Here is a 13875-nt window from a genome sequence, read left to right on the forward strand (position 1 = left end):
CTCTCTAGGTCAGTTCTTTTACAAATATGAACACAAAAGCTTGAGGGTCAAAAAATAGACTAGCTTGAAGCCAATAATTGCCTTTAGAGAAATAGTTTACATTTTTATTTGTATCAAGGGAAGCCCACAGAGGCTTGGGGAAGTTGTTTGCACAGCTAGGAGGTGATAAAAATGAGGTTTGAATCTGACTTCGTATACCAGATTCGTATTCCTTTCCTTCCCCACACAGAGTTACAGTATAGCTCAGGCAGGCTTGGACTCCCTGTGATCCTCCTGCCTCTGCCTGGTGAGCCTGGGGCCACAGGGCTGGGTCACAGCACACCCCACACTTCACACTTGTGCTTGGGCTATGGCAAAGTCACATCTTCCCAATTTCAGTCATCTGTGTTCCTTCTGGCTTCCACATTAGATGTCTTCTTTAAATTCATTCATGTTTAATATTTGGAGGTGTATTTCATAACAAAGTTTCTATCCTATCTGTAAATATGAAAATATCTATCTCTTGTCATGAAAAGATTATTTGTAAAATACATTCAATTAGAAGAACATTCAGTTTTGAATATCTTGTGTTGCTTGCCTGCAATGTTGAAGTCAGAAACTGGCTTTTATTTTTTACACTATTTGATGTCGCCTAACTCTGTGAACACAAATGCCCCAGTCGTGGCTGAAGAGATGGCTCAGTGGTTAAGAGCACTGACTGCTCTTTCAGAGGACTGAGGTTCAATACCCAGCACTCACATGGCAGTTCACTAATGCCCCAGTCATTTTACCAACAACAAGCAATGTGTTGCCCAGCACCATCCCATTTCTTGGTAAATCCCAAGAAATCATCACTAATGTGGAACAGCTGGAGGCTGAGACCTAGAAGCATTGAGGTCCTGACCCGGAGCCAGGATGCTCTGCATGTCATCCTGGACTGGAATTTCAATCAACTGAAGCACAACTCACTTCTACCCTTTAAGTCTGTTCAGAATTAGCTGTAGTTCACAAAAGGCATTCTAGAAATGAAGTTGTTTATATAACAGATCAAATATTCATGCAATTGTGGTGACTGAGTCTGAGGCCTCTGCCACCAGACTGCCTGGGACTTTGAGGAGGCTGGCCACAGCTCACCAGGTAATGCACTCTACATGCTGTGTGCAGTCAGCCCCAGACTGCCCAAGCTGCTGTTCTGGATTTCCTTCCTTCCTTCCTTCCTTCCTTCCTTCCTTCCTTCCTTCCTTCCTTCCTTCCTTCCTTTTAAGATGTTTGAGATTGATCAATTTGTCATGTATTTTCCTCTTTATTTCAGTTAATCAAGTGTTGCTGTTCCTTCTGGTCCTAACCCTTTGTGGGATTCTGTACAAGAAAGTTCATAAGACAGCTGTACTCAAGCATGAAGCAGGTGAGCAAGCAAACATGGAATCTGTCAGCAAGACACCAAAGAAGGTGGTTTCAGTGTTTCCCACTGGATCCTTTCAGTGGTTGGGTTTAGGGGCAAATGACAATGTGGTTAATTCCCATGGGCCAGCTTATAAGTATCTTCCCTAGGGTGCAGTTTGGTTATGCTCCAGAATGATCAGTGCTGTTCAAACTGTAGCATATGTAAATGTCACATGGAGGGCTTGTTAGAACACACCTGGACTGGTGTGGTACACACATCTGTGATCCCAGTCTCTGGAGGTTAAGGTAGGAGGGTTGTGAGTTTGAGGTTAACCTGGGCTACACAGAGAGTTCAGGGCCAATCAGAGTTACAAAGTGAGACCCTGTCTCAAACGAACAAAACAAAAACTCATTACCAGATCCCATCTGAGAGGCTGAGCACCACAAAGGATGACCCGAAATTTGCCTTTCTTATAAGCTCCAAGTTGGTGCTAGCACTCTCAGTTCTTGGACCCACCCTGAGGGACTGCTCTGTACCTTGTACTGTTAGAACCTCTTCCTTATTTTGCCTTTGAGAATTGCCCCCTTTTCTCTTCTTGCTGATCCATTCCCAGTAGTCTGTAAACAGCTTCCAATAGTTCAACCTTAAAAGTGGCCCTTCAGGCGGGCAGTGGTGGCACACACCTTTAATCTCAGCACTGGGGAGGCAGAGGCAGGCGGATCTCTGTGAGTTCGGGGCCAGCTTGGTCTACAAAGCTACACAGAGAAACCCTGTCTTGAAAAACAAAACAAAACCAAAAAAAAAAAAATAAGAAAGGAAGGAAGAAGGAAAGATGGAAAGAAGGAAGGAAGGAAAAGTGACCCTTCAGAGGGCTGGAAAGAGGCTCTGTGGTGAAGAGGTAAAGAGAACTGCTCTTCTTGCAGAAGATCAAGGCTGGTCCCCAGCATCTGCAGTAAGCAACTCACAACCATCAGTAGCTCTAGTGCCAGAGGATCTGATGCCCTCTTCTGGCATCCATGGACATCTGCACTTATGTACACGTACACACAGACACACAGACACACAGACACACAGTCTCTCTCTCTCTCTCTCTCTCTCTCTCTCTCTCTCTCTCTCTCTCTCCTCTTCTCTCCTTCCCCCCCCTCTCTCTCCTGGAGGAAATTGAGAGGTATTTGGTATTGCTGAAGAACTACCAGTGGTGAAGCGGCACAGCCAAGTCTGCAAGTCAATTAGATCACCTAGATCACCACACATGGCTGCATGGTGACAACTTCCTGCTAAGTGAACAGTCCGTAAACAAGTCTGTTTTTGTTTTGCTTTTTTAAACTGGATGCAGTAATCTAACCACTTGGGAAGTGTGGTAACACGTCATCCTTGTACATAGGTTTGAATCTGGCATGGGCTATATGAGATGCTGCCTCCAAAAGATTATTTTATTTGTTTATAAAAAATTCATGGTTACTTAGAGAATTTGAAAAACTGTAAGGAATGCAAACAAAATTAAAATCACTTATAATTTCCTAAGTAGACACAGATAAATTTGTAGGTGAATATGTATCACATTAGGATCAAAGACCACAAAGGGTCTCAGTTATTCATTTATTGACAGGGTTTCTCTATGCAGCCCCAGATGGCCAGAAACTCATCATATAGCCCAAGCTGGCTTCAAACCCACAGGGGTCCACCCACCTCTGCCTCCACGTGTGCCATCATGCCCAGCTAAGAATTTTATATTCTTTTCTCCTTCAAAATATATTATGAGATTCTCTCAAGTCAGGAAATATGTCATGAAAACAATTTTTTCTAGTAGCAGAAGCAGAAGCGAATAGAAAAAAAATAAAGAGATGGAAAAGCCATTTAATGTTTAGTAAGTTATACAAAATATACCTAGTAACTTGTTTCAGTAAGTATTTATTGAATTAAATATCAGCTAGAACTACCTTGGACCTAGGTGAGAGAGGTTTTGTAAAACTGTCTGCAAAGAGAGATGAAGTTTAATAAAACTCAGGTTATTCTTCACAATGCAGGTTGCACCATGGCACCAAAATGTAACATGGTAGGTAGCAATGGTGTTTTGTCTCCTCTGGTGCTGAAGAAGGATCAGTTGTTCATCATGAGCGCTAGCCACACCCCTTTGTTACTCCTTCCTCTTGTTGCTAACACCTGAGAGTATTGACTGAGAGCAGCAGAAACATCATAGCAGTACAGGCCAGACCAGTCCTGACTCGGGGAGTTCTGACTGCGGGCCTGAGAGGCTCTGCAGTTCTTTGTGTGTTTCAGCTGTGTACTGGCTTCTGAAAAAGAGCCCCCAAATAATAGAGACTTAGAAGTTTACCCTATCTTTCTTGAAAATCTGATGTGGATTCCTCAGCCTTTAAGGTCAAAATCCTTCATACCTTATGGTTCTGATGTCTTTAGGCATTTTCAATCAAAGGTTTTCCACATCATATGTGTCAAGGGAGGGAGGGTATGGAGCATTACTCGGGGACCCTACAGATGCACTCATTACTTTAAACAACATCCCATTTGTCCAACTTGATTATCCAACTTGATCATAAGGGAATGGTAAAATTAGTTTTAGTGTTTGGCCGTGTGCCAGCTGAAATTTTCACACTTGTGTCCAAGGGCCGGAGGAGAGCCTGGATGTTGGAGAATGGTCCTTCCCAGCCTCGATGTTGGAGAACAATTCTCATCAGCACTGCGGATTAGGAGTCAGACTTCTCTCCTATGGTGGTCCTTGTGATCTGAGACACTGATTTTGATGGGTTGCTTTTTTGTTGTTGTTTGTTTGTTTGTTTTTCAGATGATGAATCTGAGTCCCCTGAGGACATGGAAGAGGAGATTCCAGTGGTGATCTGTGCGGCTGCAGGGAGGATGGGAGCCACCATGGCTGCCATCAACAGCATCCACAGCAACACTGATGCTAACATTGTGTTCTATGTAGTTGGACTACGGAACACTCTGTCTCGAATAAGGTAGTTTGTACACTGTGGTTTTGGAGTGTTATATTTTCTTTTAATCGTTTTTTTTCTCTTTAGATGGGCCCTTACCACCTTCAGCTTCTCCTGCTTCCTCTTCTTCGAGATTTATGACTATCATTAGAATTATTGAGTGGAAGTCCTGGGTTTATTTGAGACTTGACTAATGTGTTTCTAGATGAGGAAATATCAGCAAAACCTCATTAGTTAAGTAGGGCAATAGGTATTTCTGGAGATATGAACTGTCCAGTGAACTAAAAAAAAAAAAAAGAAAAAAGAAAAAACCAGTCCTGAAGCAACTTACCCGAAAGTCTTTCAAGTATTTCTTCTTAGGCAGGCTGGCAAAGGCCTGTGATCCTAGCTACGCAGGAGGTGGGGCTGGCAGGATCACTCCAAAATACAGAGGGAAGACCAGCCTAAGCAACTCTATGAGACCCAATCTCAAAATAAAAAATAAAACAGAGAAGGGGTGTAGCTCAGTGATAGAATACATGTGTGAGGAACTGAGTTCAATAGCCAGCAGAGAAGGGAAAACAATTGTTCTTTTTAATTTCCCCTCTGTTTTCCTAACCTAGGAAAATATTTGCATAATCCTCACTATTTTGGGGGGGGAGGGGATGGAGACTGAGTACATGTCTCACACAGATTAAATACAGGCTCTACCACTGAATCATACTTGGCCTGTAATGTTTGAACTATAAACTTACAATAATACAACTTTATAGGTCATATTATAATTTTGAACTTATTTTTCCTATAACATGCCATATTTAAAAAATGAATTGGAGTAAGAAGAAATCAACAGAAAATCAAATTTTAAATGTGTTTAGAAATATAGGATAATGGTGTAATCTTGGTTTGGACAGTAGCTCCCTGAGCCCAAAAATTAGAAGAAAAAGCTGACAGACTTGTCTGTATAACGCAAGAACTTCTGAATAATGAAGAACAGTGAATGGAATTAGCCATAAAATTGATTAGTTAAAAATTTTGGCTTATAATGAATTGTTGCAAAAAAATTTTAAAAATGTAAGCCTAGTGGAAAATGAGCATAAAATACTAATGGACACCAAGGCCCAAGATTCTGTCCCCAGCTCTGTAAACAACACAGCAACCAAGAGCCAACACTAAACTCTAGTTAGTACTCAAGAGGCTGAGGAAAAAACATTGTAAATTAGAGACCAGACCGGGCTGCACAAACTAGCCAAATAACCAACCAACCAAAAAAGAATAGATCCCACAAATCATAGAGATACAAATGGCCAACAAAGTGGGCTATCTCCCAGTTCCTGGCTGTTGGTCCTTCCTCCTCCCCCAATGTTCAAACATTTTAAAACCAGTTCTCATTGAAGAAGAATACAAGTAGGAGGTATAAACCCACTGTACATCTCAGTAAATCACTGCAAGCAAATAAATATGCCTTTGTGACAACTGCCACATTCTCCCCAACAGTGGCAAGAATTCTGCTGCTGAGCTATCGACCCCCCAGCTCTCTTCTGCCAATCTGCAATCAACAGCAGATGTTGCCATTCGTGGCTTGGGTCATTGCCATCTTTGTTTTTCAATTATTTCTACCATTATATTCTCATAATGAATCAGATGAAAGACATACACCCTGTGAGAGTGAGCCATGCAGGGGAGAGGGTGGGGGAAAGGAGACAGGGTGGAGCAAAGGAGGGGACTGAGAGACAGAGGAGGGAACTAGACTACAGTCAAGGAAGGCTTGGCTCAGAGCATGCCATCTGTGTGTCAGCAGTAGCATGTGGCAGTTGTTGGTCTAGCAAGTACAGATGCTGCTTGCTAAGGAGCACGTCTTGTTCCTCTAGTTTTCTGGGAGGGTTTTTGGATGTGGGAATATACTTGGATATTACTATCTTGCTAATTTCCTTTGCAGAAATAGTTACAAGATGGGGGTGGGGAGAGGGGAGGCTGAAAGTTAGATCACAAGGGGACACAATCACAAGGATTTATATAGCATGGAAACAGTTTACCAACATGTCATTTTAACTCTCTAAGGTCAGAACAGATTAGCCCTGGGGTAGCATGCAAATTAAATCAAGGAAGGATTTGAAGTGTGTACTAGAGGTTCTTGGTCATCTCTTTAGAAAATGGATCGAACATTCTAAACTGAAAGAAATAAACTTCAAAATTGTGGAGTTCAACCCTGTAGTCCTCAAGGGGAAGATTAGACCAGACTCACCGAGGCCTGAGCTGCTACAGCCTGTGAGTAAAAGTCGCACACATGGTGGGGACAGTCCCAAGTTCACGTACACTATAGAGCCCTAGCCCTCTGTCTTAGGGTTTCTATTGCTGTGGCGAAACCCCATGACCAAAAAGCCAGCTCCGAGGAAAGGCTTTGTTCATCACTGAAGGAAGTCAGGACAGGAACTCAAGCAGGGCAGAATCCTGGAGGCAGGAGCTGATGCAGAGGCCATCGGGAAATGCTGCTTACTGGCTTGCTTCCCATGGCTTGCTCAGCCTGCTTTCTTATAGAACCCAGCACCACCAGCCAGGGATGGGCTGGCCCTCCCCATTGATCACTAATTAAGAAAATGCCCTATAGCTGGATCTTATGGAGGCATTTTTCTCAACTGAGGCTCCTTCCTCCCTGATAACTCCAGCTTGTGTCATGTTGACAAAAGCAGCCAGTACACCATCTGGTGCACACATAGGCTATTTCAGACTCATGAGTGCTAGATCCCCACAAAGCTTATTTATAACTTAGCAGCCACCTGCTCCAGGAAGGATTTAAGATGGTTTATATAAGCACGATGAAGCTATTGGAAAGAAAGAAGGCATAAAAATGTAGACTACATTTGTGTGTGTGAAGATGGCTATGGGTGGGAGCAGGAGGTGGGCCAAGGAGTGAGGCCGGCAAAAAAGCACTCGGAAGCACTTCAGCTCTTGTATCTTCTGTGTGTAATCATTAGTTAGCTTATATTCTTCCAAAAGCCAAGGGGACCAGCAGTGTGACACCTATGAGCCTCAGGGATAATGGCATCATATTTAGGAGACACCCATGCTTTTCCTAGCTACTGGGGTCATTTTTCTTATAGGAGTCCCCATAAAGAGTTCCTCTCCTAAATGAAGAGGAGAGCAGGTGTGTGTGTGTGTGTGTGTGTGTGTGTGTGTGTGTGTGTTGTGTGTGAGAGAGAGAGAGAGAGAGAGAGAGAGAGAGAGAGAGAGAGAGAGAGAGAGAGAATATATCTTTTTTTTATTATTCTTTTGGTTTTTCGAGACAGGGTTTCTCTGTGTAGCTTTGGAGCCTATCCTGGCACTCACTCTGGAGACCAGGCTGGCCTCAAACTCACAGCTCACAGAGATCCGCCTGCCTCTGCCTTCTGAGTGTTGAGATTAAAGGCGTGCGCCACCAATGCCTGGTGAGAGAATATATCTTAAGGCTAATTAGTTTAGTGTTATCTAATTGATGGAGGTAGAGAAAGCAGGAAGTCTGGATCCTAAAAGATTAACTAGGGGGCTTTGTGGACTCCCACTGCAACTGTCCCTGAAAGGGACGTGGGCACTTCTACATTGAGTGGGGACTGAATCTAGGTGAGCTTCTCTGGGCCAGCCTGGTCTCATCCCCAGAGGCCTGAGGATTGGGTGCTAAAAGCCTGGTAAGGCATCACTTTAGTCCGTTTTATTCCATTCCATACTTGGGGCTAAATCGGCTTGTAGGTACCACACAACCCTGAGCCATATGCTTTTCTCCTCCTCTGTCTCTCTTGTTTTAACAGCTGAACTTTGTTCGATTTTATCTCCCACTACTTATCCATCAACATGAGAAAGTCATCTATTTGGACGACGATGTCATTGTACAAGGTACACTTACTCACTCACTGCCAAGAACCCTTGCAAAATAGAATGACATACTTTCCCTTCATTTTCCATGTAGCTAGTTGACGTCAAATACTTTGTAAAGTGAATACAGCATTGTTGTAAAACTGGGCATATTTTGCAAGCAGGGTTTGATATTTCTCTGGATAATCTAGTGCCTTTTTGAGGGCCCCTCTCTGATTGCCACGTCTGCAGTAATTACCGGGTAGCATCTTCTCTGCATTCCTAAAACATGTAGAACTAAAGTGCCCCTGAGGTGGCTGTGTGTGTGCATGTTGTGTGCTCTTCCACATGCAGGTAAGGTGAGCATTCAAAAACTACCAGCCACAGACCTAACATTTCAGTGGCTTCCCCAACGCGCATGCGCTGTTCCTAAAAACACCACCACACATGGGGAAAGAGGGAGCCTGTACTCTTTGTTTGCTTGTTTGTTTTTCAAGACAAGGTTTCTCTGTGTAGCTTTGGAGCCTATCCTGGGACTCACTCTAGAGACCAGGCTGGCCTTGAACTCACAGAGATCCGCCTGCCTCTGCCTCCCGAGTGCTGGGATTAAAGGCGTGCACCACCAATGCCTGGCTGAGCCTGTACTGTTTACTGAAGTCAGGAATTAAGCTAAGGCTCTGTCTAGCCCTGAGATACTTGCTGTGTTTTAATTGCTGATCCTCTGAGCACAGGTGACATCCAGGAACTGTATGACACCACCTTGGCTCTGGGCCATGCAGCAGCCTTTTCGGATGACTGTGATTTGCCCTCCGCTCAAGACAACAACCGACTTGTAGGACTGCAGGTGTGCATGTTCTCTTAGAAATCCTGCCTTACCCTTCTCTGTCCCTGTCCCTCTATTCCTTCTCACAACTCCAGATGATCACAATCTCCCCCATCCAAAGCCAGTGGGAACTTCCAGGGGATGGGGGTGGTATGGGGCGGCTCCATTTTCTGTAACCATTAAGTCTCTGTTCTAAGTGAGACCCTGCCTCAAACAACAAAACACACCAAAGGAAAGCTGCTAGTGGCAGAGAAAAGCCCAGAGATAGTGCACAACAGCCCTGAGAACATAACTATTTTCCAGAAACAGAAGACTCCACCCTGTTCTTTTGTAGAACACATACATGGGCTATCTGGACTACCGGAAGAAGACCATCAAGGACCTTGGCATCAGCCCCAGCACCTGCTCATTCAATCCTGGTGTGATTGTCGCCAACATGACTGAATGGAAACACCAGCGCATCACCAAGCAGCTGGAAAAATGGATGCAAAAGAATGTGGAGTATGTGTGTGAGCTTCTCTGCCACCATTGTTCCCAGCTGGGAAACAAAGGGCTCAGCTAATCTTTACATAGCTCAAGAGTTAAAAAAGGCACCTGAGATCAGATTTTCATAGAACCTGCAGACCAAGTTAAAGGGCATGGGTGAAATTCTTTCCCAAACGATAGAAATCTGAAGAATTGAGATGCTAAGAGGTAAGGGATTCATTCCCTTTTATATCCTAGTAAGTTGCTTAGTAATATGGCTTGAATCTTTTCCACTGAGCAATCTTCATTTATTTTGAGTTTCTCTTATGGGTGTCTGCTTTTTGTAGCCCTGGCCTGCCGGCCTGAAACTTGCTGTGAAATCAGGCTAGCTTTTGCCACTGATATGCTGGGATTAAAGTCTCTTAAGGCTAATTTCATAGAACCTAATTTTTTTCTTTTCCTTTTTGAGACAGGGTTTCTCTTTGTAACTGCCCTGGCTGTTCTGGAACTTGCCTTGTAGACCAGGCTGACCTCGGACTCAAAGAGATCCACCTGTTCTGCCTCCTGAGTGCTGGGATTAAAGGCATGCACCACTACACCTGGCTCAATTTTTCCTCCCATTTTTAAAACTTTTTAATTTTATGTGTATGGTGTTCTGCTTCCTTCTTGTATGTCTGTGCACAAGCATAATTGGTATCCTTGGAGGCCAGAAGATGTTGTTGGATCCCTTGGAACTGGAGTCATAGATGGTTGAGTCACTATCTGAGTGCTGGGAACCTCAAACTGGGGTCCTTTGTGGAACACCAGTAGTGCTCTTAACTGGTGAGCCATCTCTCCAGCCCCTTTATCTGTATCTTAATATATCATAACACTGAACTTGTTAGTAGTTATGAATAATATAAAGAATTTGATCTTCTGTGCCTATCACAAAAACCTTGAGTTAGTGGCAAGCTGTTAACAAGTGTAACACTGTGAATCTAGGTGACACACGTAAGAGTGTGGCCGGATGTCCTTGAGAGAGTGGGACGTTAGGTGATATACCCGGAGACCATGACTCTGGATCATGTGCATGGGAGACTGTGACTCTACATGATGTGTATGGGAGCTCCTGGTTTTCTACATTTTGAAGTTTGATCATTTTAAAAATAAGAAAAAAATTGGGAGGTAGGTGGGATAGTACATGTCTACAATTGCAGCACACAGGAAGTGAAGGCAATAGGCTTGACTCAGTTACCTTCAGCTACATAGGGACTTCAAGGACATGAGACCATTTTTTTTTTTTTCCAAGACAGGGTTTCTCTGTAGCTTTGGAGGCTGTCCTGGAACTAGCTCTTGTAGACCAGGCTGGTCTTGAACTCAGAGATCTGCCTGCCTCTGCCTCCCGAGTGCTGGGATTAAAGTTGTGTGCCACCAATGTCTGGCTATGAGACCATGTCTAACAAAACCCTGAGATAAAAAATTAGAAAAGCAGAGGAGACCCATACATCTTTTTTTTGAAGGGCCATATTAGCATTGGTATTTGTGAGGGATCCAGACCAAATGCTTCTTTTCCATCTCATTTCTTAGAGAAAACCTGTACAGCAGCTCCCTGGGAGGAGGAGTGGCTACCTCTCCAATGCTGATTGTGTTTCACGGGAAGTATTCCACCATCAACCCTCTGTGGCACATAAGGCACCTGGGTAAGTACTGCCAGTAAGCAAGAGAAGAGCACACTGTACCCAGTGACCACACCACCATGCCACCTATAGCCTATGGTCTCAAACCCTTGGGGTGACCTTGGCCATGCTACCTCCTTAACCCTCAGGCTCAGAATCTGCAATGCAGCTGGTATCTTTAGTTGCCAGATGGTACATTTCAGGATTCACGAAAAGCTTATGAACCTAGGCTGCAGAGATGGCTCAGCAGTTAAAAGCACTGATTGCTCTTGAAGAGGACCCAGGTTCAATTCCCAGTACCTACATGGCAGCTCACAACTGTCTGTAATTCCAGTTCCAAGGGATCTGACACCTTCACACAGACATACATGCGATGCACATGAAACAAAAATAAATTTAAAAATAGCAAAAGATTTATTTAAAATAAAAGCTTATGGACTAACGCTTAGCATAGAACTTCTACTTTGCAATGTTCTACAGAACATTGTGGACAGAACTTACTGGTGTATAATAGCATACAATGACCATAGCTAGCTGGCACTCTGGTGTGTACTGGTGTGCAGTGGCCTTAGATAGCTGGCACTCTGATGTGTACTGGCATACAATGGCCTTAGATAGCTGGTACTTGAATGCTGACTGTTAAGTCAAATCTCTCCATTTCCATATACAAAAATCCCACCAAAGGGGAGGTCAATAATATTTGTAAGAACAGTTGTGTGAAACTGGGCTGAGGCTCAGTGGATAAAAAACACTTGCCATGCAAGCATGAGAACAATTTGGATCCCCAGGACTCTTGCAAAAGCCAACAAAGCCAGCAATCCCAGGACTCAGGGGGCAGAGACGGGGCTCTCAGGGCAAGCTGGCTAGCTAGACCAGCCACATTGGCAAGCTCTAGGTTTAAGTGAGAGACCACTGCTTCAATACTGGGAAGAAACTGAGTTAGAAAGCTGATGTCAACTTTGGCCTTCCATACATGCCCACATGTACAAAAAAGGAAAAGGAAAAAGCACTTTGTGTTTCGGGAGCAAAATCATTATCTTCCAGGGAAAAATAACCCGATTTTCTCTGTAAGGTTTGGAATCAGGCAAGGTCTGTAAAGTCAGCCTATATAGCAATGGTTTGATTAGTGATCTGGTTTTAATTTGTTTTAGATGTGGAAAACAACAGTAACGATTTGATGTACTAAGTTTGGGTCTAAACAGAAAGATTTTACATCTATCAAACAATTTAGTTAAAAGTACTCTCGGCCAGGTGTTGGTGGCGCACACCTTTAATCCCAGCACTCGGAGGCAGAGGCAGGCGGATCTCTGTGAGTTCCAGACCAGCCTGGTCTCCAGAGCGAGTGCCAGGATAGGCTCCAAACCTACACAGAGAACCCTGTCTGGAAAAACCAAAAAAAAAAAAAAAAAAAAAAAAGTTACTCTCATCTCAGACCAGTGTCATGGAGCTGAGGTGAAGATGTCTCACTGACACTTGGACTTCCATGTCCAAGTGCCTCCTCCCAGATGTGGGCTCCTTTGTGGAGACTGGCTGGAAGCTGCTAACTGTAACCACAGGCTGAGGTGACTAACCAGATTCTCTATAGCAACTGCTGTCTGACATACCTGTGCTGAGTGACAAAAGCCAGCTTTGTTGTCACTGGCATGCAGCAGAACATCATTATCCCAGCTAATCATTTTTCTCTACTCAATGGAGTTCCAGTTATGGAAAGAAACATAACAGCAGAGGACATGTAACCGGTCCCCCCACCCCCCACAACACGCCAGAGACAGGGTTTTTCAGTGTAGCCTTGGAGCCTGTCCTAGAACTCCTCTGTAGAGGAGGCTGGCCTCAAACTCAGAGATCCGCCTGCCTCTGCCTTCCAAGTGCTGGGATTAAAGGGGTGCACCACCACCACTCTTCAAGAATATGGATTTTTTTATAAATTATATGACTTTCTTGAAGTACTGTAGAATACTCTGACGAGTGGCAGTGTTAAGCTGTCTTCACTGTCTAACCCTTTGATGTATTTACTTTATCAGCTGTGTGTACACTGGTAGTATCACACCAGTGAGGCTTAGCTGAGATGTGACTGCTAACTGGAAACTTTTACTGTAAGCTTGTATCCCATGTTGCATATAAACTGTATTCACTAACAAACCTATTTTCCTCTGCACACACTGAAGGCTGGAACCCTGACGCAAGATATTCGGAGCACTTTCTGCAGGAAGCTAAACTACTCCACTGGAGTGGAAGACATAAACCCTGGGATTTCCCTAGTGTTCACAATGACTTATGGGAAAGCTGGTTTGTTCCTGACCCTGCAGGGATCTTTAAACTCAATCACAATAGATGACACGCTCCAACCCTGAAAATGTCCCCTGGATAAAAATGGAACTGCCCCTCTGTATCCTATCTAACACTTCTTTATGGACAGTGCCTCTGATATATATGATCTACAATTAAGAGACAAACTACTGTGTACAAGCTGAGCCGTGGGCCAAATAGGCAGACTAAACTTCTCCAAGTTCAAGCGATAATTAGAACTGGCCCTTTATACCCCTTGCCTCTTTTTGGTGTTTTGAGACAGGATCTCACCGTGTACCTCAGGCTGTCCCCAAACTAACAAGATCTACATGCCTCTGCCTCCTAAGTACTGGAATTAAAGGCATGTGCCACCATGCCTGGCTACAGGTTTGTAAAAATTTTATTAACAGTTTGCCAGTTTTGTCTTTTATGAACATTAAAAACTAAAATATCCAGATATTAAAAAAAAAAAATCCAGATATTGCCAGGCCAGGCAGTGGTGGCACATACCTTTAATCCCAGTACTCA

At 43.8% G+C, this 13875-nt stretch overlaps 1 protein-coding gene across 2 annotated transcripts in view; it reads left to right on the top strand.

Annotated features, from left to right (window-relative positions):
- The window catches only part of Glt8d2 (glycosyltransferase 8 domain containing 2), a 33081-nt gene that overhangs the window by 15607 nt on the left and 3599 nt on the right, over window positions 1–13875 (top strand). The window contains exons 3-10 of one of the 2 annotated variants that reach the window (XM_027392535.2): window positions 1292–1384; window positions 4167–4338; window positions 6444–6561; window positions 8076–8160; window positions 8850–8962; window positions 9276–9442; window positions 10973–11085; window positions 13227–13759. In XM_027392535.2, coding sequence (XP_027248336.1) covers window positions 1292–1384; window positions 4167–4338; window positions 6444–6561; window positions 8076–8160; window positions 8850–8962; window positions 9276–9442; window positions 10973–11085; window positions 13227–13396 — 1031 coding nt within the window. In that variant the 3' untranslated portion in view covers window positions 13397–13759. Of the gene's footprint in view, window positions 1–1291; window positions 1385–4166; window positions 4339–6443; window positions 6562–8075; window positions 8161–8849; window positions 8963–9275; window positions 9443–10972; window positions 11086–13226; window positions 13760–13875 lie in introns of those variants that run through there. The other variant, XM_035450634.1, reaches the window with a different exon arrangement.

Source organism: Cricetulus griseus (assembly GCF_003668045.3).
Source record: "Cricetulus griseus strain 17A/GY chromosome 1 unlocalized genomic scaffold, alternate assembly CriGri-PICRH-1.0 chr1_0, whole genome shotgun sequence".
In the NCBI taxonomy this organism is placed as follows: Eukaryota; Metazoa; Chordata; class Mammalia; order Rodentia; family Cricetidae; genus Cricetulus; species Cricetulus griseus.